The sequence below is a fragment of the Sinohyriopsis cumingii genome, chromosome 3, assembly GCF_028554795.1.
Source record: "Sinohyriopsis cumingii isolate HCF-2022 chromosome 3, ASM2855479v2, whole genome shotgun sequence".
Lineage (NCBI taxonomy): Eukaryota > Metazoa > Mollusca > Bivalvia > Unionida > Unionidae > Sinohyriopsis > Sinohyriopsis cumingii.
This window is the reverse complement of record NC_142963.1, coordinates 3,278,045-3,302,753: the sequence shown is the minus strand read 5'-3', so window position 1 is coordinate 3,302,753 and position 24,709 is coordinate 3,278,045. Positions and strand designations below refer to the sequence as shown.

At 34.5% G+C, this 24,709-nt stretch overlaps 1 protein-coding gene across 1 annotated transcript; it reads right to left on the bottom strand.

Moving 5' to 3' along the window:
* Nucleotides 1-280: 280 nt before the first annotated feature.
* Nucleotides 281-24,618, bottom strand: LOC149802358 (U7 snRNA-associated Sm-like protein LSm11). Its single transcript, XM_089951592.1, has 4 exons — nucleotides 24,250-24,618; nucleotides 16,460-16,605; nucleotides 11,994-12,056; nucleotides 281-2,689 (listed from the first exon to the last, which is right to left on the bottom strand). The coding sequence occupies exons 1-4, from the start codon at nucleotides 24,611-24,613 to the stop codon at nucleotides 2,231-2,233; spliced, it is 1,032 nt and encodes a 343-aa protein (XP_089807718.1). The 5' UTR covers nucleotides 24,614-24,618; the 3' UTR covers nucleotides 281-2,230.
* Nucleotides 24,619-24,709: the final 91 nt, after the last annotated feature.

Below are 24,709 nucleotides of genomic sequence, written 5' to 3'. Positions count from 1 at the left end.
AGATCAGGATATTTGTTGTTTGCAAGTGCATACAGTACCTACTGTGATAGGCTTGATGTATTCTTAAGGAATCAACCAATGTTTTCATCAGGATGGGATGAATCTCAAGTGTTTTAAGACGACTGTGAAAGTATTCAGTTTTACCTCATAGAACCCTTTTACAAATAATTTGCTCCAATCATCACTTCATTGGTTTGTGATACATTCAGGTACTCGACATGTCTTCGTTCTACTACAGGGGACAGCTAGGATAAACAATAAAGTGTAACTAACAACACAGTGCTTCTATCACAGTTTTAATCTTTAAGAATATTCATGCAGGCAATGACTGCCAATCATTTAATTAGGACTCATACTGGTTTTATTACATTTAATTACTGTAAATTACACAAATTTTGATGAGCACAAAATGTTAACAATTTTAACAAGGAAACTATTTGCAAGAACATGTTTTTACTAAAACATACTTTATTTGGTTTTATCAGTTATTTTCCAAAATAAACAATTCCACATATTGATCTGAAAAGCAAAAATTAAATGATGCTAAAATATTATGGTACTGTACACAGGATTTCTTTTCCGAAGAACATAAAGTTTCAGTTTGAAACTACAACATATTTTCACTTCTTGTCTGAAAAAGAACACAACTAAAGTAAGAAAAGTCAAAATTTTAAATTTTTGTATATATAAAAAAATCAGGAAAAACCCATTTCTTTAAATCAGGAAACTTAAATGCAATACTTTCCATCAATAGTTCTTTGGAACAATAATTTAATCCTAGAACCTGATGGTGTTTTACTCATAAAACTTGAAACATGTTAATGAATACATTTAATATTGCAATAAATAATACAATATAGTCATACAAGTGAACTGTTATAAGTGACAGTGTCTCTTAATGAGGAAGGTTCTGTATGCTCATACATAACCATTTATGTGTGATAATAATATACATTTATGATATACCTAATAATTTTTACCCAAGAATGAGCCATAATTTTAGTCAAATCCCTTGTTGGAAAACAATACTGTCCTTTTCTGACCCCATTTTACAATACTCTCATATGAGGCTGGAACCACTTTTTCCTCATGGTTTCTTGGTTATAAATGAACAAGCATTTAACACACAACGGAAATGAGCAACATTCTCTTTGACTCAAAAATCAACAGACTTATTTCTTACCCAATGTTCAAGTCATCCATAAACTTGGTGAAGGTGCCACGCTCAATAACAGTCATATTTGTGACCTTGACCTTTCGGGCTCAACAATAAACAGTTATTTCTTACCCAATATTTAAGTCATCCATAACCTTTGGTGCTGGTACATGGATAATTGTGCAAAACTAATTTTTCTCCTTTCAGTCACAATGACCTTGATCTTTAATCTTTTGATCCAAAGATTGATGATGTCCTCTTTACCCAATAGTGCAAGCCATCCAAAGAGTTTGGTCCATACCTGTAATGAAGAACTAATGTTACTGAATATAAACCTTTCTTCTTCTTTCAGTCATAGTGAAACTGACATATGACCTTTGAACCCCAAAATCAATAGCCTTCTTCCCTACCCCAATACAAGCCATCAACAAAGTTTGCTTTAGATGTAATATAGTCCTAATGCTACTGAGACACCTTTTTTCTCTCTGAGTGCACTAATGCTATTAAGACACCTTTTTTTTCTTCTCTGAGTTAAATCAACCTTAACCTCTGACCTTTTGACTCTAACATCAAAAGATTTCTTCTTTATCCCAAGTGCAAGCCATCCAAAAAGTTAAGTAATCTTGGATGGTGTAAAACTTGTGTTATCAAGAAAAACAAAATTGGTAACTGATAGATGGACCTGACAAACATCATTACATACCCCACTGTATGGTGGACATACACAAATGATCCAAGAACACTGTACTCTCTAATAAAATAGTACATAAAGCCATCACCTATCACGAGCAAATACTGTTTGGTTAAATATATAGCCTTGATAGAGAGCATGATTAGCCTGAAACATTAGGAAACTGTTCCATATCCGTGCCATTACTAATTTATTTATGTGACAACATTTATACACACACACACACATCCCTAACCAAACATAACAGAAATGTGTTCACAGAACACAATTAGCCTACCATCCATTGATGGCACTGTAAAACTTGCACAACAATGAAGGTAAGATGGATAGACATGACTAAAATGAATGACTCTTCAACATTCATGGTGGGACACAAAAATGTGTCAGCTAGCAATTGAAACAGAAACTACATTTTCTCCCCGAATAAGCAACTGATTCACATGCCTCCTAATAATATCAAATTTGGCATAACTCCTCGACTCCGCCAACTGTTTATAACTCTCCATCCTCAAACATCGTGCTGGCAACACATTTCCTTCAGTTTCAGATGTGCTAGCACTTTCTTTTGGAATAGACTTTATTTCATTCTTAGTCACATCTTGAGACTGAGAAGCACCCTGTGATTTGCTGTGCTTAACCTTTTCACTTCGACCACAATCTGTCCTGTCAGCATTAGCATCCTTAGGATTATTCTGCAATGTACTGACACTTGTGTCAGTGAATCTGGATAGTAATTCTTCCATTACTACTTCTTGTTTTTCTGCCCATTGATGTGATGAAGACATGTCGGTCTTGTCAGTAAAACTTTTGTCAGGGTTATCCGTTTCAACTCCCCCACTTTCCTGCGAGTAGATGGAAAATTAATCTTTTAAATAATCAGAAATAACAATGTCTGCACACTTCAGCTGGTTTAGACAGGCCATAAATGTTCTACAATATAGCATACAGATTATGTATGTTTACAGACTGGAGTGTTTGGACTGTTGGGCTATTGCAGGCAGTATGAACAATATTATTTATTATAATATAAATCTATTTTTAAATGATAAACTGTATTTAAATTGTTGTTTTTTTAAATTAAAATTTATATAAAAAAATCTAAAGAAAAAACAAATCTAGACTTAATTTTCAAACTGATTAGAACACAAAAGCAGAAGATGTGACATGATTCTACATACTGACATGTCATGAAAGAGCTGCACTGACATCACGTTACATGTCAACAAATGTTTTGGGCCTTATGTGTGATTAACACTCAGGTCAACTACCATATATATTCGATTATAAGACGAGTCCAACTGCAAACTGCACAGACCCAGATCTGCTGTCACATAATGAACTGGCCAATTTGGTTCTGTGCACTTTGTTAGGGGTAATCTGTAGAACAAACAACAGAGACCATAATCTGCAGGTGGATTATGCTATGGCAGATCATGATCTTTTTTGTTTGCACTTTGACTTGACTTATAAGCAAGTACATGGTACTTATGGCCATCATAAGTTTGAAAATTTTCATTGCTAAAAATGTAATACTAGTGCTATTGCAATAAAATGACATCAGGGTGGAAATGAGAATGTACTGATATACAGACAAATAGCAACATTTCCACTGGTTTTTCAGAATTCTAACATGAAGGTGGAAATGAGAATGTACTGGTGATATACAGCCCAATAGCAACAATATTTCCACTTCAAATAGTAAATTTGCATTTTGATTGTGCTTATTCTTCAACAACGAATATTCTCATAAAACTTAACATTTTCATGCAAAAAAGAGAAAACCAACTTATACAAAGTTACTATTATAATTTTTGTGCCAACTGAGCAGTGACTAGACAGACCTTAATGTTCATGTTCGGCTCAAATACTAAACTTTCATGGTAAGACCAGAATATTTCATATCCAATGCATGATCTATCCAAAAGCAAACTGTACCTTATTTTTTTAAAATAAAAATTACCTTGTAGGTGTCCAGCAAAGTGTGATCTCTCCATTACATGTGAGGCAATACAAATAAAATGAAAATTGTTTCATGTTCAAACCTACAACTGCATGCAATATGTCCTTAAATAAGCTTCTTCTGAAAAAATTATGTTAATCATTTCTGGTAATTATTTTGAGCCAGTATGCAACCTACATTTCTTTTAAATAGAGTATTGAATATATCATCACACATGGGCTGGTTCTGATGCCCATAATATAATTAGCTGTACATCAAATTTACTTTCATAATAAATAAATATTTTCAATGGCATTTATTCTCTTAATCTGCAAATGCATAGTTGTCTGGCAATTACCAATATGAAGATAATTAGTAATTTGATTAAATTTGGTAGCCCTTAGCAATAATAAACTCATTAAGTCTTCCACAAAAGAAAAAATATCATTCCAGAAACTTCTTCAAATATACAAAAAAAATTGTTCCTACACTGCAGATGTATGTAGTGCATATCCAAAGGTAAGATGCACATTGCAAAGGGACTCTATGGAAGCCAATCTTGGACCATTTCATTGCATTCTAGTTCATACCAATTATTTGAAATATTTGCATTTTTTGAAAAAATTATTCATATCATTGAATATGCTTACATAAAACTATAACATTATCCTTTCTTCCTATAGAGAAATGTCTAGCAAATGTCTATTCAAGAGAATGGTGAAAGGCCAATTATACATCCACCCCATTTTAACAGTGCTCTTTGTAGGAACAAGTGGGATATAGCTGGCTTTGAAGATTACTGACTAGCGGGTTTCAATGACTCAGTGATCAAGGTGCAGTCTTGTACCAAACGTTACTGTGCAGAAACCACCATTTTCTTACTGGACTTACAGTGACCATGACCTCTAGATTCCAGAATCAATAGGTTGCTTTATTACCCTAAGTGCAAGCCATTTACAAAGTCTGGTAAATGAACATACTCTAAATAAAAGTTGTTTAGCAAACCTCCACTTTTCTTTGAGAGACAAGTACCATGACCTTTGACCTTTTGACCCCCAAATCAACATGGTTCTTCCTTGCCCCAAGTGCAAGATATTCACAATGTTTGGTGGAGGTAATGGGAAAAGTTAATGAACAGACGTTGTCATAGCATAATGCATGATACAAAGACATATGAGGTGAGTGCATACAGTGATTACCATAGAAAAAGAAAATAAATCTTGGAACATCTCCTTCACAGACTTCAACCTACACAGTCTTTAAACAACCAAGCTTTTGGTGCTAATAAAATCTCAGTATATAATTTTGTCAATTATCAATGGAAGATGTTCCCTCAATCAATTGTATTGCTGTATCCAAGGTGGAAAGAGATCTAATAAAATCAGACAAACATTCGAGAAAATGTATGAAAACTAAGGAACAATCAGCAAAATTTTTCATATATTATTAAGTGCTCAGTTACAAAAAGCAAGCTACCAAACTCAACAGATGAAGATCATGTGGCCTCTTTTGTTGGTCTGGCTTTTTAAACAAATATTTACAAAGTGTGAAAAATAGGAAAACTGCAATATTTTTATATAGACTTTAGTCAAAAACTAAACTTTGTCTTCCCTAACTTTTATCAAATGTAATCGTCAAGTTCGCTTTTGAAAGTCAAAAATTGTTAGTTATATATTTATGTGCTAGAACTTATGACAATATTTTGAGACAAGTGTTATTAAAACCACTGCCAAGAAATGCATCATACAACATTTCATTTAACTATTGTAGGTTTCTAAAATCCACTGCAACTACAAATGGTGCTGTACATAAAAGTGTATTGAAACCTAAACAACAGGCAACTTATCCTTAATTACTACGATATATATGCCATGAGACTATCATCATATAGACTATGATTACCGTAGTACATGTCAATACATTCACAAACATCTATTTATAGATCCTATATAATAGTACACTCTTAACAGACTTGGGTCACATAGGCAAAATCTAACAAAGGATATTCTGCACAATTTACAGCCATGAAAAAAAATTACAAAAATGAAATAAAATAATGTACCAGGAGTTACAACCATATCATAACTAAATGTAATGAACCAGCATTAAGAAAGAATATGTCCCAGTTACCCAGATTTGTCATTGCCTTCCTGAATCCCATAAGCTGTTCCTGATGTTGATATGTTATCCAAATTCTCCTTCCAACACATGTTAAACAGAAACCTGATAATGGTAACTGTTATTCTGCTATTTCCTGCCTATACTACCTTATATTCTGAATGTTTTTCCCCACACTACAGGTCATATGTAACCCCCAATTCATATTAAGTTTGCTCTACAAACTTCCTATTAAATAAGCTACAATACAGACATATATCCAAAAGTATTGTTATATGTATTAAAAATTCTTATATATAATATCAACTTTTATCTGAACCAAATAAAGCCTTGTTCCTTGGAAGTACTATGTACATGCATCTTAGATTACCTAGTTAACATAATGCATATATATATATATATATATAAAAATATATATATATATATATATATATATATATATATATATATATATATATATATATATATATATATATATATATATAATGACTAGATGGAGCTGGACAGGACAAAAATTTTTTTGCACCAATACAACAATGACATTGTGTTAATTTTGTTCATCTTTAATTTTGTCCATGATTTTCTTTCTGCTTTGTTTAGTTGAGTATCACCATATACACATGTCTGTAGATCCCCATGTAAGCAAGGTATACCTTACATGACTGTAGATTCTCATGTAAGCAAGGTAAACCTTACATGACTGTAGATTTCCATGTAAGCAAGGTAAACCTTACATGACTGTAGATTCCCATGTAAGCAAGGTAAACCTTACATGACTGTAGATTCCCATGTAAGCAAGGTAAACCTTACATGACTAGATTCCCATGTAAGCAAGGTATACCTTACATGACTAGATTCTCATGTAAGCAAGGTATACCTTACATGACTAGATTCTCATGTAAGCAAGGTATACCTTACATGACTAGATTCTCATGTAAGCAAGGTATACCTTACATGACTAGATTCTCATGTAAGCAAGGTCAACCTTACATGACTGTAGATTCTCATGTAAGCAAGGTCAACCGTACAGGACTGAGACAATATGTCCTGAATATTCCTAAACTTATAGCAATTAGAAAGAACAAGGACCTTTTCAAACAATTGTTTCTTGTCTGGTTAAAGGAATACTTCATGTGTCACATCTGCTTCCTTACACCATACCTTTAGTTTTGTAAAACTTAAGAATTCTCAGATTATCACTGTATAACAATCTACTCCATCCTATTTGACTATCCTACCATGAACTTAGTGAAAATAAACTCTTCCCCAGAACATGTACACACAATTTTAATTAATACTTGTCCTTTCACGCTGTTTAATACTTCTTTATCTGTTTCCCATTCCCTGGGTCAGAAATTGTTTCATATTCAGTTAATTCAACTAGTGACAAGTACTGCGTGTTCAAAGGCCTAACTGACAATTATTCTGTAAGAGTAAAAACCAAGCAATACAAACCTAAACCAACCTTGTAAAGGAATTAAACTCAAAACCCCAAAGGTCCTAAAATAGTGCTACCATTTTTAACAATTTTGACAAGAAAAACTGGCTCATGGCTTGCATTGAGTTAACCTCACAAATATAAGAACGAAGACTTAGAAAGCCAAATGAAGACTTAGAAAGCCAAATGAAGACTTAGAAAGCCAAATGAAGACTCATGTGGGTCTCTTTGTTATTAATATTTGTTTTTTTGTGTTTGTTCATGTAATTCAGTGGTATTTCATTCCTGTACTGATTATGTGGTTTGTCCTTGCATTTTCTTCTTTGCCTTCAGAGTTTTAGTTATACAATACTCAATAATTCTGAAATGTCTTGGACACAAACATCTCTATTCTTACATAATAAATATTTCTCAATTTTGTTATTTTACCTTCAGGTCAGAATTGGATAGATTAAATCTTAGGTCCTTAGCTATACTAATATATTTCTGATCATTGTTCTGGACCCAAAGCTTACTGTGATGTTTGATGCTGGGATGGTTCCAGTTGTCAAGTTGTCTATTTCAGAAACAGAGTGCTTATCTAAATCCCTAATAACACTTCAGGGATCCCTTTCATCTAAATCCCTAATAACACTTCAGGGATCCCTTTCATCTAAATCCCTAATAACACTTCAGGGATCCCTTTCATCTAAATCTCTAATAACACTTCAGGGATCCCTTTCATCTAAATCCCATATAACACTTCAGGGATCTCTTATCTGCATAACTGTAGAGAATAACTGTTTTACGTTAGTTGAACCACCAGTGTTCAATTTGTCAGACAGGTCATTAAGCAGAGACTCTGGACTAATTTCTATCACTAATGCTATTGGTTGATTATGCTTCAGTTTACCCTAGTATTTGATAGGTATTAATAATACCTTCCAATTCAGCTAGGCACCTAGCCCCTAAATTACTGACCTTTGCTGGAAGTCTGGCCAAGATACTATTTTAACTGTTGTTACAGACCTTGCTAATAGTTATACTGCGCATTAGCCTTTCCAGACTTGACTTCATTTTTAATTGTGACATTCCCACCACTGCCATACCACCCTGCAACTGTGTGAAGTTATTTGCATAATCTAACTCTGCCTTTTGGTTTTGTACAAAATCTTGCCTAATATGTCTGAAAAACTGAGGTTTTCAATTACTTAAATTTGCTGTATCAAGTCACAGTGACCTACCAATATAGGCAGCATCACCTGTCCTTTAGTGATGATACTCCTTCCACCTTTTCTCTGCAAATTTACCAAATCTGAAATTTCCATGGAATACTTATTAGATAACCATGAATATCTGAAACGCATGACACCGTCAGTGCACTATTTCTATTAAGGTCTGAAACACCTGTCTACCTATTCTAATATTTATCATGCTTCTGACTAAGTTACTACTGTATACAGTATTTCCTTTACTTTTATGCCTTACGTTTTCCTCAACCTTAGCAAAATTTGGCTGCCTATACACTGGGGATCAGTGTACCATGCCATGGGATAGACTCATGTCCCTATCTTGATTTTACTTTTGGTTGTGTGTATGGCATGGACCAACATGCAGCCTTGATGTGCCTGAATTTGTTGCACTTAAAGCACCTTGCATTCTGGAACCTACATTCTTATGCTTTATGGCAGTACTCACCATATCGTTTTAGCTTCGAAGTTCAAGATCTCTCCTAACTTTTTCAAATTTATCATCTCCACTCCTTGGTCCATATTTCACCATATCCTCCAGTGATTTGGCCTCCATGACCAAAATGAATTAATGAAAACCTGGCTCAAGTCTATTTATTGTAAGATCAGGGATTTCCGATTTTGAGATTCCCAGGTACATCCCCATCAATTTTAATTTCTCCAGACAACTGAGAATAAAAATGTCACTTCCCTGCACAACCTAATATAGGTCTCTCCATCAAGCTTTCCTCACAGGCAGGCTTCTCAATGATTATTTAGATGCATGTTGCAGATTCAAGTTGAAAACTGGATGATGTGGAAGCAGAACCAGATATGTGGATGGACAATTCCCTGACTAATTCTAAGATGAAACCCGGATCCAAATAAAACACGGATGAACCAATTATCCAGATTTTTCGGCAACAATCATTTTTTCGTAGTTTTTGCTGATATGCCGAAAATATGTATTTTATGGATAATTTTCATAAGACTTATGGCAAAATCGTAAGAGTTGGCAGGTCTGATATGGGTTTAAGGTTCAAACAAAGATAAAAAGAAACAAAAATTTGATATTTGTAAAATAAATGTCATTTCCCTAAAACATCCTATATTTGATTTTACCATAGTTATTTTTAAATACTTTATTTGCGATTTATTTTGGTCCAATTTTGGGGAAGACAAAAATCCCCCAAGTCAAATTTCTAGTCAACTTGGCCTGGGCAAACTAACTTTTATAAGACTTGCAAAGCTCTAGGTGTACATCGAACCAAAACGTCTGGAACTGTAGTCTTGACCTTGGTTTTGGGTTTGATGGTATTTGAGATGTTACATCAATTTCAAATGTCTTACAACATTTTGTTTACATAAATTTCAAATACGTGTCATACATGTCTGAGAATTGGCTTTAATCAATAACCCAAATGTCAACAGCTGTCATACTGGGATCCTGGTCTTGCCATAGGATCTATTCCTATCCCAAGGGACTTAGGCTGAGTCAAAATAAAACAAGCAGCTGATACTGGCTCCAGGATCAATCTCTAACCTTCAGGGACTTAACCCTAAGCTGTAACTAGGAAACTATAGATACCTATCATACAACTATATATACTATTACCCAGCATAAAAAAGACAAATTTACATACAACTGGATTTGACCACATTATCCTTACCCCTAAGTCACCTGGATAGTAGCTTTGAAACTAATACATATAAACCCTTCACCTACAGACTGGGCCTGACAAGAGAAAATTCACATTCCCTTGAGGCACCTACCCAGGAGGTTCATACTTCTTGACAGAGGTCAAAATGGGAAAGCATGGGAATACTATTTTAGAAACACAGAATTACAGTTTGATATGGGTCAATGATCACATGTGCCAATCATCATAAATACAAGACTAACAACTTACAAGTTGCAAAACAACAATTCAATCCTCTGCCCAACTCCTGTGGGAACTGATCCCAATTATATCACTTATTCACAACTAATGACTAGCCAAAATTGTATCATTAGGTTACATGTCTATATCATGAATAACATAGTAGGTTTTACATGACATACTCAAACTTAAAATTACATCATGGTTGATACAATACTATTCAGTCCCCAACCTAACAATCTCTGCCTTCAGAGCATGAATAACATTTTGAAAACCATTGTGTAGGTCTACAGACCACCTCAAATTATGACCCAAGGTTTCAAGTTTCTACAAAGCAAAGATGTGTGATGTTCAAAACAAGCAAATTACCAGTTTCTTTAGTATTCAACTGTAGAAAAAGTATCCCCATCCCGATGTCCCCAGCACCAGTGGAAAAGAGTACAATCTAGATCTGTTGTGGACATTTATAACCAACAATAATCATATCTCAAGGTTTAAAGTCTCTAACTTGAATGGCTTAGGAGGATATTTCAAATGCACGCATATCCAAATGAACACAATCACATAATTTCCAACTTTTTTTCCTGACGTATGGGGAAACAAAAAACCAAATGGTTTGCATAGCAATATCAGAATAAAATGGGGAAAACAAAAAGTTTAGAGAATGACCAAATGCTTTTAGTTTCAAAACTGTACTTCTGCATATGTAATTGTCTTTGTTGAGATCTGAGCACAGTTATGCTACTGATATAATTTTGTTAGATACTGTTAAGCTGTCCACTTCTCAATTTCACACCTCTGTTCCATCAACCACTTGTTCTGGGTCACTACTGCAAGAATGACCTGGACCTTTCGTCAAAGTATGTGGTCCTGAACTAAACTTTACGTGTAGAAACCATTATTTTCTTATTCGACTTACCATGACCATGATCTCTGACCTTTGGATGCCAGAGTCTAAAGTTTTATTTATTTCCCTAAGTGCAAGCCACCCACATTCTTTGGTCAAGAAACTTACTATAGATCAAAAGTTTTACTGAAAAGCTAATTTTTCTGTCACAGACCCTGAATTTATGATTGTCAAATCAACATACTTTTTCAATATCCCAAACGCAAGTCATCACAAAGTTTGGTCTATGTCTATGATGTAGAACTAATGTCATTGTGTGGATATCACACTTCTTCTTTCAGTCACAGCGATCCTGACCTTTGAACTTCTGACCCCAAAAGCAATAGGCTTGATGCAGAACTAATGTTAAAGAGAGAAATCATTTTCTACATAGTGTCAGTGATCTAAGAAAACACAAAATCTTAAAAATACAAAGTAAATAGCTGAATCTGAAAGCTCAGTCACATGGATGTTCAATACGCTCTAGACCAGAATACTATACATTACTAAATTCTTGAGTCTAACCTTGTCTATGCTAGATACCACTATTTGTTTTGCCATGCAAGACTACAATTCCATTGTATATACACCTTTCTACACCATCTTGTTAACCGTGTAAAATCTTTTGTATTGCTCTGAAGAATTTGTATTGCTTCGTCTTTTGTCTTTAAATTTACCTGTGAGGTTTTTTTTGGCACTGTGACAGCCTTGAGGTAGTTTTCATCAACATCCAAAAGAGCCTAAAAATATAAAACCATAGGAAAGAAGATAGAAACATTTGCCTCAAAAGATGGTATCAGAGAAATTATTTATCAAACAAAAATCATTTTATTCTTTAATGTTTATAGTTTATCAATTTTGGCAGTAGTTTATCTTTTATTTATACTCAATTTACAAACTTACCCATATTAAATATGACAAAGACAATAGTACTAAAATCTTGATATCTGGAATCATATATGTGCCTATTAATTCTAAACAGGAGATTAAAAAAAAACCTTTATGAAAGAACAGATGTGGCTTGAATAAAGAGGTACAGGTACAAGGCTTCTTCAGTTCAGATCCATATTGACTCATCATATACTCATAAGTGGTTGTCTGCCAACAATTTCACTGTACTACACTCACCGATAAGTGGTTGTCTGCCAACAATTTCAGTGTACTACAGTCAATGATAAGTGGTTGTCTGCCAACAATTTCAGTGTACTACGCTCACTGATAAATGGTTGTCTGCCAACAATTTCATTGTACTACACTCGCTGATAAGTGGTTGGATGCCAACAATTGCTTTAACTTCACCATACTACACTCACTAGGCAAAAAGCTGAAGGCAGATAATTTATAAATAGAAATATTAAGGTGACAAGCATAGACCAGAATATCATCCAATAAAGAAACTTAATTTTTTTTCTAGTAATGTATAATGTCACAAAAACTTAACCTATCATAATAACCTTGGGAGAACTATGACTACCTAACAAAACTTTGTGAGCTAAAATACATAACAAATTCATCTGACTACCTAACAAAACCTTGTGAGCTAAAATACATAACAAATTCATTTGACTACCTAACAACCTTGTGAGCTAAAATACATAAAAAATTCATTTGACTACCTAACAAAACCTTGTGACCTAAAATACATAACAAATTCATTTGACATGGAATTATTTCTTGATATGGACAGTAAATAACCAAATAAATCCAGGAAGAAAGGGTCAGAAATGTTATATCTTCCTGTAACTGTCTCAGGGGTAAAAACAATCAAGATCTCCCTCGACACAAAGCTTCTGTCCTTCTAAGACACCACTTCAATGCACACAATGAGTCTTATAGGTGGCCTTGAGTGGAAGTGTCCAGAGTAGACAATGATTTCATTATCAAGTTCTGTTCTTGTGATGAAAGAGGGAACCATCACGAGTGAAACTGATCCATCTTGTCAGAACTGCATGTAATTTGGGATCCCTTATAGGGCATTTATTTCACTGATAATGATCCTGCCTGCCATCGATAATGTAATGAGGAAGCATGTCTTGTATGAAAGGTGAGTCAATGACGCCCTTGAAAGCAGTTCAAATTGTGTTTTGTTCAACCAGGTTAGTATCCATGATAAGATCTACTTTGTACAATGTTTTTGGCAGTGTATAATCAAAGTTGGACAGGTCAGATAAGTCGTTTTGTCGGATATCCTCTCTTCGATAATAATGAAAGGTGTCAGCAATCATGGAGCAGTAACCTTTGATTGTACGTGGTACTTTTTCTTGTTGAAGAGTTAGTTATTTCGGGTACATGATGAGGTACGTGTTCATGTGTGCACTGCTGTGTGAAAATTTTCCATTTGTCTTTGCATGCTTTCAGACGACCTCCTTGCTTGAGTGATTCTCTCCATGACTGGTTATGAGAACTGTTTATTTCTGTGTAATATTATCTAGATGTGCAGGTTCAGTAGTTCTGGGTTGGGATGAAACCACTGTCAACATGATTGTTTGAGTAGATGAGGGAAATTCTGTTTTCCACAGAATTTCCATTGTGATATTGATGAGGTCATTTATCCATGACTTGTCCCATCTGAGTGGTGCAGTGAGGATAAGGCGACACTTTGATTCTCTTGCTATTGTATCACTTTTGCAATCAGAGGTGCTGGTATGCATTCAGGCCATTCCAATCAATGGATAGACTGCCAGGCTTTGGGATTCTGGACTGGTAAGATAATGGTTGAGAGTTTGGTATTCCACTTTGTCACAAACAGGAGCACCAATCGTTAGTCTCACTGGGTAAATATCTGAGTGAAAACAGGGATTGAGAGACCATTCCATCTGTATAAGTTGATTGCTCCAGGACAAAAGAATCTGATATTATGTTCAGACATCTAGTATTACGGTGAACTTGGCCATGGATTTGTTGTTGTTGACACCACTTTAGAAAGTCCCACAGCAGTATGCAAAGGTCTAGGGACTTGGTTTCACCTTGCCATTTGAGATAAATCACCACTGTAGAGTTGTCAGACAGAATGAGGGCTCCCTTTCTAGGTAAAATTTCCTGCCATCAGTGAAAGGCTTTCATAATGGCCTTCATCTCTAGTATATTGATATGTAGAAGCCGGTCCTGAGGAGACCACACTCCACTGGCTTCCCGAAAAGACAGTAGTAGGTGATCCCCCTCTCACCCTTATGTACTTGCATCTGTACAGACTGTGATCTCTGACAGTTGTACTTGCAGAGGTATATGCGCTGTGAGCCAAGTTAGGTTGCTCCAAGTCTGTTGATGGCACCCCATATTTGTGCAAATGACAAGTAATGGTCACATATTAAGCCGACCTAGGATGATGAGGTTTGCTGCTGTGTTGATCAAGCCTAAAAAGCAAAAGATCTCCCGTGCAGACAGTTTCCCTCAACAGTAACAAAGCCACCATGGTCCTGATTTTCAATGCACATTCCTGAGGTAGATGTTCTCTGTTTACCCAAGTGTTGAATTCCATACCTAGATGAACAAACTGTTGAGATGGTACTAGGTCAGATTTATCCTTGTTGACAAGGAAATGCAGATTTGCAAGCAAAGTAACAAGGGTTATCATGTCATGTTCTAATATATAACTCACCTTATATTTTTGCAGGATGTCATTCAAGTAACTTGACACTGGTACTTTAGAAATGGTCCGGACATGAGTCATAACATGGTTCAACAGACAAGTGAAGACTCAGGGACTAATGCTGAGTCCAAATGGAAGCGCTTGGAATTGATAAATGATGATAAGCAAATCACAGGAACCTCCTGGAAGCCTTGTGAACAGGACATGATGATATAAAGCTTTAAAGTCCACAATGATTACAAAGTTTCCCTCTTGAACAGCATTCAATTTCAAAATGTACCATGGTGTTTCCATAGAGAACCAAGGAGAGTGAATGAATTCATCGAGGGTACTTAAATCGATGACAGGGTGTAGAGTGCCGCTTGCCTCTGGGAGCAAGAAGAGTTTGGAATAAAATCCTAAAGGATTTATATTTTAAACAATTTATACCAACCTTTAGTCATTTATTTCTTGCTGCAAGGTGGTGGCATTGAATGGGTATGTGGCTCTGGGCAAAGAAGGTGTGTTGAAAGCAATACAGAGTCCTTTGGAAACAACTTTTTGGGTCCTTTGGTCATTGTGGCAAACCTTGTCCCATTCAGCCGCGATGAATTTGAAGCCATCCTCCTTCTCGGATATGTGGTATAGGCAGTGTGGAGATCATGTCATTATTGGACAGATGGAGGCAGTCATGTAGAGAAGCTTTGGCATAAGCGATCACTACCTCTATCTTTTATCCACTTTGGTTCACAAGAACTGCGGTTTTCAGCAGGAGGAACTCTGATAGGACAGATTGTCGGAGGTTTGTGTTCAAATCATGTCCACTGGTTCCTTTGGTTGATTTCCAGAAATGCCCCTGTATCAATGCTGCAGTTGTGGGGCAGGAAAATCTGGGGCAGGAAAATTTGTCTCCTTAGTGGCTTTTTTGCATACTTCGTTGATCTGGCCATTAGAAAGTTAAAACCAAATTAAAAGTTAAAACTCAAACACCAATTTCACAAATTTCACTTGACAAGGCTTACTTAATTGGTATTTATTTCTTAAAGTATTGCCATCAATTGGCATTACTAACATTTTAAATGATTAATATTTCATTGCATAGTTCTATTTACAGTGAACTAAAAAAGAAATTATAGAAAATTTAACAAAACATATGACTTCTCATTAAAAGTTGCAAATTTCATGATGTAGATTCAAACTTCTGGGAACTAACTGCTGTTTCTGATGACAAATTAGAAATATACAAGGGTTGACCAATTCTGGAGGTATATTTTTAATGAAAATAAGTGAAGTGAACAAATGTACATTTCAGACCTTAACTGGTGATGTTACTGCTAGAAAAGTGGCTGATATATCTCAGTTTTCCCACTAACTTGGGCCTGACAAGAAATCTTTATTTACATTCTCTTTGCAAATATTGATGAGATAGAAATTTGAAATTTTAAAAAGAATCCTGCAATTTTCAGACATAACAATTTAAATCTAAAACACATATTTATAGCAAAGACAAAAGCTACAGTTTAAGGATGACTAATCCACTTACAGTGGCATTTTTCTCGGACCATGCCATCTTACCATATTAAAGTGTTTGTCAAATGCAATGAGATATCCCTTGCAATACCCACGAACTGACACTGCACCTCTAACCACAACTAGAATCTGCAGTTTGTCTTTGACACAGTGGAAAAGAAGGCTAAGAGGACCTTTGGACACTCCATGCTCTGGAAAAAAAAATCATACTTTGTCAGAATTACAACTGGACACTCCATGCTCTGGAAAAAAAATCCTACTTTATGTCAGAAATACAACTGGACTCTCCATGCGTTTTATTGGGGACATTTATAAGTCATTTATCACTGCTTAGCTTAAATGTGAAACAACTGCATAGTATTTCTAGATATTTTTTAACCAGCACTGCATAATAAAGTCAGTTGGAGCAAGAGACAGCTTATTATTATTCATGCCAACAAGTGAATGCTAATTAAGCAACCAGTAAAGGTACTGTTATTTATTCATAGGTAAGGTGCTTCATTTTTTGTGTACAAACTTTATAGCTTCTTATGCAATTGAGCAGATGATCACCATAATGTGTCATAATGTGGAAGGAATTAAAGATGGGTCCCAAAAGGGAGTTGAGTATTAATTTAATAATTTACTATAAATTTCAAGAATTTCAAAATAAAAATGCAGCATGTCATAAGCAATATCAAGGTTTTTTCTTCTTCAGGCAAATCCAATAATACTTGTTTGGGGGGATAGGCCTAACAGACAATTCACTTACAATACAAGAGGGGTCTGATCTAGATTTACAGAGGCAGAAGTTGTCTCGCTATTGGATTTTTTAAAAACACAACTCTGTTTAGTAAAGGCAATATGGCAAATTTAAAGAATAAAACCAATAAAAACTGACATAAAATAAAACCAATACAAATGACAGAAATTAGTAGATCTGTCTAGTTTGGCAAAGAAAACAGAATGCAAAAGAGACAGAGATTCATGGAATCAATCACAGAATAAGACATTCCCATGGGCCAAAAAATGAGAAAACAAAGCAACATTATTAGCTTTATGCATATGGTGTCACAACAGTCGTGCAATTGCAACCTAAGGAAAACTGCACTTGTAAAGTCAAACATAATCACATCATGTTATAGGGCTGTGGATGTTTAAAATAAAAAAAAAACTATAATGAAATTGATGAGTGTGATGGACGAAGGTCCAGCACTTAAGGATTTAGATTTAAAACTTGTAGTCAAATTTTTTAAAGTTGGTTGAAGAAAACAGTGAATTTAATATTGTGCATTGCTTAAAGATGAAAAAAAAAAACGAATATGATTATTTCTTTCTTCTTGCAGCATCTTGGACAATTTATTGATCAGAAATGGAATTTAGTTATAATAGATTAATACAGAAAAGAAAGTGTAGTCTCTCCCTTGATTCCTTCTAGCTGTACACAAAGTTAAAAATTGGCAAGATAAAGCATCGAAAATTGTTATAGTTATAACAACACAAATGAACACAATTATCAGTTATCAACTGTCTTAATATTTAATTCATTTATTATAATACTATTTCAGAATGAATGAGCATTAGCAATCTGGTGACATACATATTTGTGACAAAACAATACCCTTACTATCTTCTAATGACTGTAAGTCTTGGGACACAAAAACATAAATATTTCTTCATGTCCCAAGATTTATGAGCATTTAAAATTATAGCATTCTCGGTGTCCCAACACTTATTGATATAAAAAAAAAAAGTTATAAACTACTATGATTGTATAATTCAAATCCAAAGGATGTACTTCATTTAATGCAACTCAAAATCTTCAATGTACATGTGGTGATGTAAACATGCTATAGCTCAATGTGAGCGTTAAACCAATCAAATGTAATTACTGGTACATCGATACAATATTCTAATGCATTAATGCTTAAACAAAGAAAAATAAACTGAAGACAAAATGGATAGGTTACTGTTGTAAATGCTTGCAGCATCCCGCTAATGCTCAACTCGTCATCGATCAAATTATGCCCATTTGAATTGGGTAGAACTAATAAAGAAACATATGAAAATTAAATATATTTTTGACTTTTCAAACAAATTATATAAATTTATAACATTCACGTCATAATTCATGATGATAGTCCCTTAACAACCACGGTCATTTAAAACAAAAAAAATACATTGATGGATTAGTAGAAAAAAATGTTGATGGTGTACCTAGACTTAAAGTATATGAAAAAATTGTTTAAATTTTGTGTCCCAAGATTTATACGTCATACAAAATTACTTTTGAAAGTAATTTAGGGTGTCCCAAGACTTATAGTATCAGAAGACTTACAGTCATTAAGGTAATGGGTAAATTGTCATCAGTGTATAGGATTTACACATGGAGAACAATGGAAATTTTGATTAAATGAAGTCAAAACCAGTTTGAAATACACTTGTATATTGACAACTTACATTAGTAATACTTTTGTATCATAAAATCCATAACGCATGGGGTAAATGTACACATTACATACACTTGAGGAAACAATAAATCTGGGTACAGGTAACATGTTTGAAAATTACTGTATTAGCCATATTCCATTGGGAAATACATACATTAATATAAACACATCTATACATAAAAACAGTAGTTCTCATTGTATATACTAAATTCCATGGTCAACCAAGCATGGAATTCTCACCAGCATGTGGATGTTTAGCTGTTGTTTAAATGTACACATTACATACACTTGAGGAAACAATAAATCTGGGTACAGGTAACATGTTTGAAAATTACTGTATTAGCCATATTCCATTGGGAAATACATACATTAATATAAACACATCTATACATAAAAACAGTAGTTCTCATTGTATATACTAAATTCCATGGTCAACCAAGCATGGAATTCTCACCAGCATGTGGATGTTTAGCTGTTGTTTACATGATACATGTACTTAAATTGGCCTAGATTTTTGACGACTGAGACATCAAATGTCTACCTTCTTAATGGGGATACCAAAGCAAAAGTGGCTACTCATACAGAAATAAAAACCTGTCACCAAGTTTTGAATTAATTATGCACAAGAAAACTTGAACTTCTGTAAAGCACTCATAAATTTCAGAATGCACAGAGCAATGCATATAATTAAGATTATCTCAAGCATAACCCATATTTCAAACTAAATTAGAATTTAATTTTAAAAAATTATTTATTAAAATTAAATGCTTTTAGCAAAACGGGCAGGATGGGAGATAGCAACAGTTCTGTATTTTATGTAAGTTTGTTCTGTTTTAGCCTTGAGAGTTGTTCTTTCAAGAGATTGTAAATTTAATTTGCACTTTATGCTGTAGTTGGTAGCCATTGCAAGCATAAACAAAGTTATATTTTTCCTGCCAAAGAAAAACTAAACTCGCAAAACACAATAAATATTTTCCAATCACCGACAAATTTGGAAATTTCAACAATCAATCAGATTTCATTGTTTTTATACAAGTTTGGTGCTGACTTCTTTTCACGAAGGATGCATTGTTTTTCATAAATGATTGCTACTGACTTTTGATGAAGAGTGCATGTGTTACTGAAGTCGCTGTAAAAAATGACTTTCAAGGACTTAGACATCTGCCCATTTATTAATGCAACACCAGCATTAAAGCCTGGCTGAAGCATCAAATAGAGCAAAGTATGACTGGGAAATGACATCTTGTTGACACAAACTATAAGAAAATAAAGAATTTGTTCAATCTGGGACCAAGGGTTTCTGTCGATTGTACAGTTACATTTTTATATTGACATCGACATAAGTATGATAAATTTGGTAGTAATAATAGACCATGGAACCAGGACTTAGTATTTTCATCAATACAGCCAGCTGTGAACATAAGTGATGTAGATATAAATAAGTGATGTCGATATAAATGGGTATTTCTTTATCAGATTAATGATAATGTGATCAATAATGATGTAACTCAGAAAAACAAACTATGGATAAGTTTCTTGTTTGGGGTATCTAGTTACATACATGCCAACCCATGGTGAGGAAAAAGTGCAATCAAAGTGGACAGAAAGAATAATCTGAGCAGAAAAAAAGTAATCCACATATAGCATAATACAATTCAATGAGCATATGTACAAAATGATTTATTTACCCATCTGGTCTTTTAATATCAATTACTGCTTCAAGTTTTCTTATATAGCACTTTGAGGTTTAAAAAGCAACAGACTCTCATACTGCATTTCAAAATACTTTGTACCAGCTGAGACCATGAATGTTTTGCACACCAGTAGAGCATTAAGTGCTGGGTTAGAGCCTGGATCTGAATTCAGTTTTATTTTTGTTAACAATACTGAACAGTCTCTCACAGTCAGCATTAGAATGGTAATGAACCAATATTCCTTTCATAACCTGACAAAGAAGAGGAAATTTATATCTTCAAGATATTGGGTCTTTTAGCTGGGAAATAAGGTGCCATAGCACATCATCTCTGTCCACATGAAGTACGTTGTCAGTAGAATGACAACTTCATACTTCAGGAGTTCTTCTAATTTATCAGCAGCCTTTCCTGCAGCAAGGTGTATCATATGACAGGGCCAACCTAATATGTACACTGATGGAGACATTTTTCAAAATATAGAATACAACTCCTTTATGAATTCCAGTCATCACTGATGCATTATCTGCTGAAAACCCAAAACAGTTCTGCCAAATTATGTATATTCAAAGCATTATTAAGCACACAAAAAATGTTTTCTCTAGTGGAATCTACTTTTAATTCTGGTAATGAAAGAAGAGCACTTTGGCTTGCCCTTTTCATTGTCAAAGTCTCTTACACAGACTGAGTACAACTTTTTGTCATCATAATCACTACTCCTGTCTGCTGCAATATAAAAGGCCCAATTTTCATGGCTTTTACAATTTTAAGTGAATTATCTTCTGCTAAACACCTAACAATATTAGATGATTTTGTTCTTGCACATGCATATTTTCTGCAATTTTGGAATCAGGAAACATCTGTTTGAACAAAGGACCAACGTAGTCTTCTACCGCTATGGATGATTGGTGTTGAATTTGGTATATAATGCCTCTGTATTTATAAAATTCTTGACCACAATTTAGTTCTGCTGTAAAAAGAAGTTACCTTAGTACAGGAGTAAGTAAAACGAGCTAATTCAAGGTTTCTTAGTTTTACCAACATGACCAATATTAAAATCCTTTCTGCACAGCCTGCAATAGGCATGAAGCTGAACTAGAATGGAACGCTGTATTGTGTAATTCATATATTCATCTTTGAATCAGTTTTTTGCTTTTTTCAATCCATCTATGAAATTATTTGAAAAACATTTTTGCTCAAACACACACATCGACTAGAATATATCTGACTTGACTTTTAGCACCAAATACCTACAGACTGTTTATGTACCAGATATGAATTAGAACAAAGAATATACAAGCGAAGATTAAAAATTAGAAAACCAGTCTGTTCTTCTGTTCTTTCCTAACTAAGCCATACAGCTGCTATAAATAGAAACCGAGGTCAAAATTTTTGAAGTAGAAACCAGCATGTTTCTTGGAAGTAGGGCAGCTGTTATAAATAGAACACAATAATGTTAGGAAAGTGCATGTAAGTCTACATACAAGCATACTCTTGTCGTAGTTACGCAGAAGCTGTCTTTTCTAGAACATGGTCTGTTGGATTAATGTGATGTTAATAAAAATGAGAAAACAAATTATAATTTTTTTGGGGAGGGGGATATACAGAAAATGCATAATCCAAATACATTTACACGGAAGGTGTAATGAAAAATGCATAACGATTACGCCAAAAGCCTAATGGTTGGCATGTATGTAGCTGTCAGAAAGTTGATAGATGAGAAGACTGTCAACAACAAAAGAAAACTGTTTGATCAGGGATGGTCCTGACTTTTAAAAAGCTGTCGCCAAAAAAATCGCCAACCTCAATATTTTGTCGCCAATTTTCAAAAAGTGTCGCCAAAAAAAGTAGTGTACAGTTTTCCAAGTGTTAATTTAGTCTATTAATGTAACAGGCAATGAAAATTACAAAAGATGGATTAGTTAATACTTTAATTACAACAAGCATTAACAAAATGTTACAAAGTGTTACATGAGGATCCGTCGCGATTTTAGGGCTGCCCACTTGTTGAATGCAGTTTCAAAGTCTAATTTTTCACATCTGTACATGCTGATTCTCATTAATTCTCGAGAGATGAGATGCAGAGCTTATTTCTGATGTCAGTTTTTATGAGGTTCATCTTACTGAATCCACGTTCACAGTCCTCAGTGCTGACAGGTGACACTAGTAGTCTCTCAGCAGACCCCCCCCCTTTTATGGTTAGCTTCACAAAGCTTGTAGCGAATTTCTTCCTAAATCCCAAGAATGATCACTGAATGCTGTATAAATTTTCACAACAAGAAAAATATGATCTCCATTCCCACGAATGAAACTTACACGAGTCAACACCTGGCAATATTGGACCGTATATATAAGCATAAATTCACACCCAATTTAGGGATTCTTTCACTCCTGTATTTTGAGAAATAAATAATTATTATTAATTATGCAAAACTGTTCTTTTTTTTGCTATTTCTTGTTGCGGAGTTTAAGTCTCTGCAGCCGTAACACGGGACTGATGGCAAAAAGAAAAGATCAATGAGTAAAATGCTGCACTGGCGACAGATGTAATTGTGATTGAGATTTTTTCCATTTGCTTTGTATTTATACACAGTAGTCAGTACTTCAAAGGTTATCAGTTTTCTATGAAGGTTCAGCAAAACTATTGTATTGGTATATGTATAAAAAAAAAACAGAAGGATTAGCTATTCAATTAATTGTATCTGTTCTATTCGCGTCTTCAGAAGTCGGTCAGTTGTAGGTATAGTGCTGTAGCATGATTGACTGTATCGCAGCATACAGTACTCAGCCCAGATGTCAGCAGAAGCAGATTATGATGTAACAATGCACTGTAAAGATGGGGTTGTCAATAAGAACAAAGGATCGTTTGTGTAACAGATTGATTCCAATGCATTGCTTAATCAAGTTTGTGGCTTCCTTTCGTTCTGCCTTTTAATTTATCCAGTCCAAATCCATGATTGTATGTACAAATTAAATAACCAAAAAGTATGTCGCCAAAAAAATCGCCAGATGGGATATTTTTGTCGCCAATAAGAAAAAAAAATCGCAATTTGCGACATTGGCGAAGCCCAGGACGATCCCTGTTGATCATCTTTATTTGCTGGTCAAAAATAAATTAAAATAAGTCTGCATAAGCATGACTGATTTTGATTTACAACTCTTGTATACAGTAAGGAACATGTATTGACTAATTTTCAAAATAGAAATATTGGGGACAGTTGCAGTAACTTGCCAAGCAAATGGAAAAATCTGTGTGTGTGTTAAAGCTGGTTGCCTGGGACAACATTGGATTTTCACTATTTTGTACCCCTGACTATAGAGAATATTTTGTTAGCACACTGACACCTTTTCAACCAATGATCAGCTGACTACCCGTTAGAAGATTTGCGACTGTCAAAACAAGTTACTAAAAGATTGTCATCAAAGTAAGTAATTCCTCAGCAGCGTACCAAGTTGTGCACAAGACTTAAAAATGAGATAATTCATTTTTACTTTCATTGTTAACTATAAGTTATAAACACCTGTAACTTTACTGCAGCATGATTAAATCAATATTGTTCTCTAATTGTATTTATTCAGGTTTTTCAACGCAAGGTAACTGTTAATTATCATTATATTCGTGTACAGTGTGTACAAATTGTCATAAATTAGCACGATAACACCATTTATAAAAAAAAGTTCCATTACTGCAACACTATTTGATTTTGCATCTTACTTTCCATTAATGTAAATACATTTGATCTCCGCATTTTCTTCCTTCTAGTCTCATCCTTCGGTCCCTCTGCATTCCGACTCTTGATTACCGCCTCTCTGGCCTGAGCGGCAGCTTTATGAGCAACTAGACCTGTATACTGGGGTTTGCTTGGCCTTTTTTGTCTTTGGCTCTCCGAGTCTTTCCCTTGCATAAAACTTTCATATTGTGCTATATTATTGTATAGTTTAGCTCGTGGACAAGGTATTTTTGGGTATGCTGCGTAAAGGGATTTCAAAGGATTAAATTTGGGCGATGTAAGGTCTAGTTCCTCACTAGAACTTGTTGAAGAATTAGAAGACGTAGATTTTTCTCTGGGCGCAGCCATCTTGAAATTTCCCGCTTTGAGGTATGAGGTAAATAGCATTTACTGTATCGAACAAAGATAAGGTTGATGTAATTCTGTTCGATTTATATGTTTCGA

Bases quoted from the DNA above. Each gene is read 5' to 3' on its own strand.
- LOC149802358 (XM_089951592.1), bottom strand. From the start codon at position 24,613: ATGGCTGCGCCCAGAGAAAAATCTACGTCTTCTAATTCTTCAACAAGT. The intron at 16,606-24,249 runs GTAAGATGCAAA...TTTTTTTTCCAG, and splicing joins TGTATTTACATTAATGGAAA to AGCATGGAGTGTCCAAAGGT. The intron at 2,690-11,993 runs GTAAATTTAAAG...ATCTACTCGCAG, and splicing joins TGCCAAAAAAAACCTCACAG to GAAAGTGGGGGAGTTGAAAC.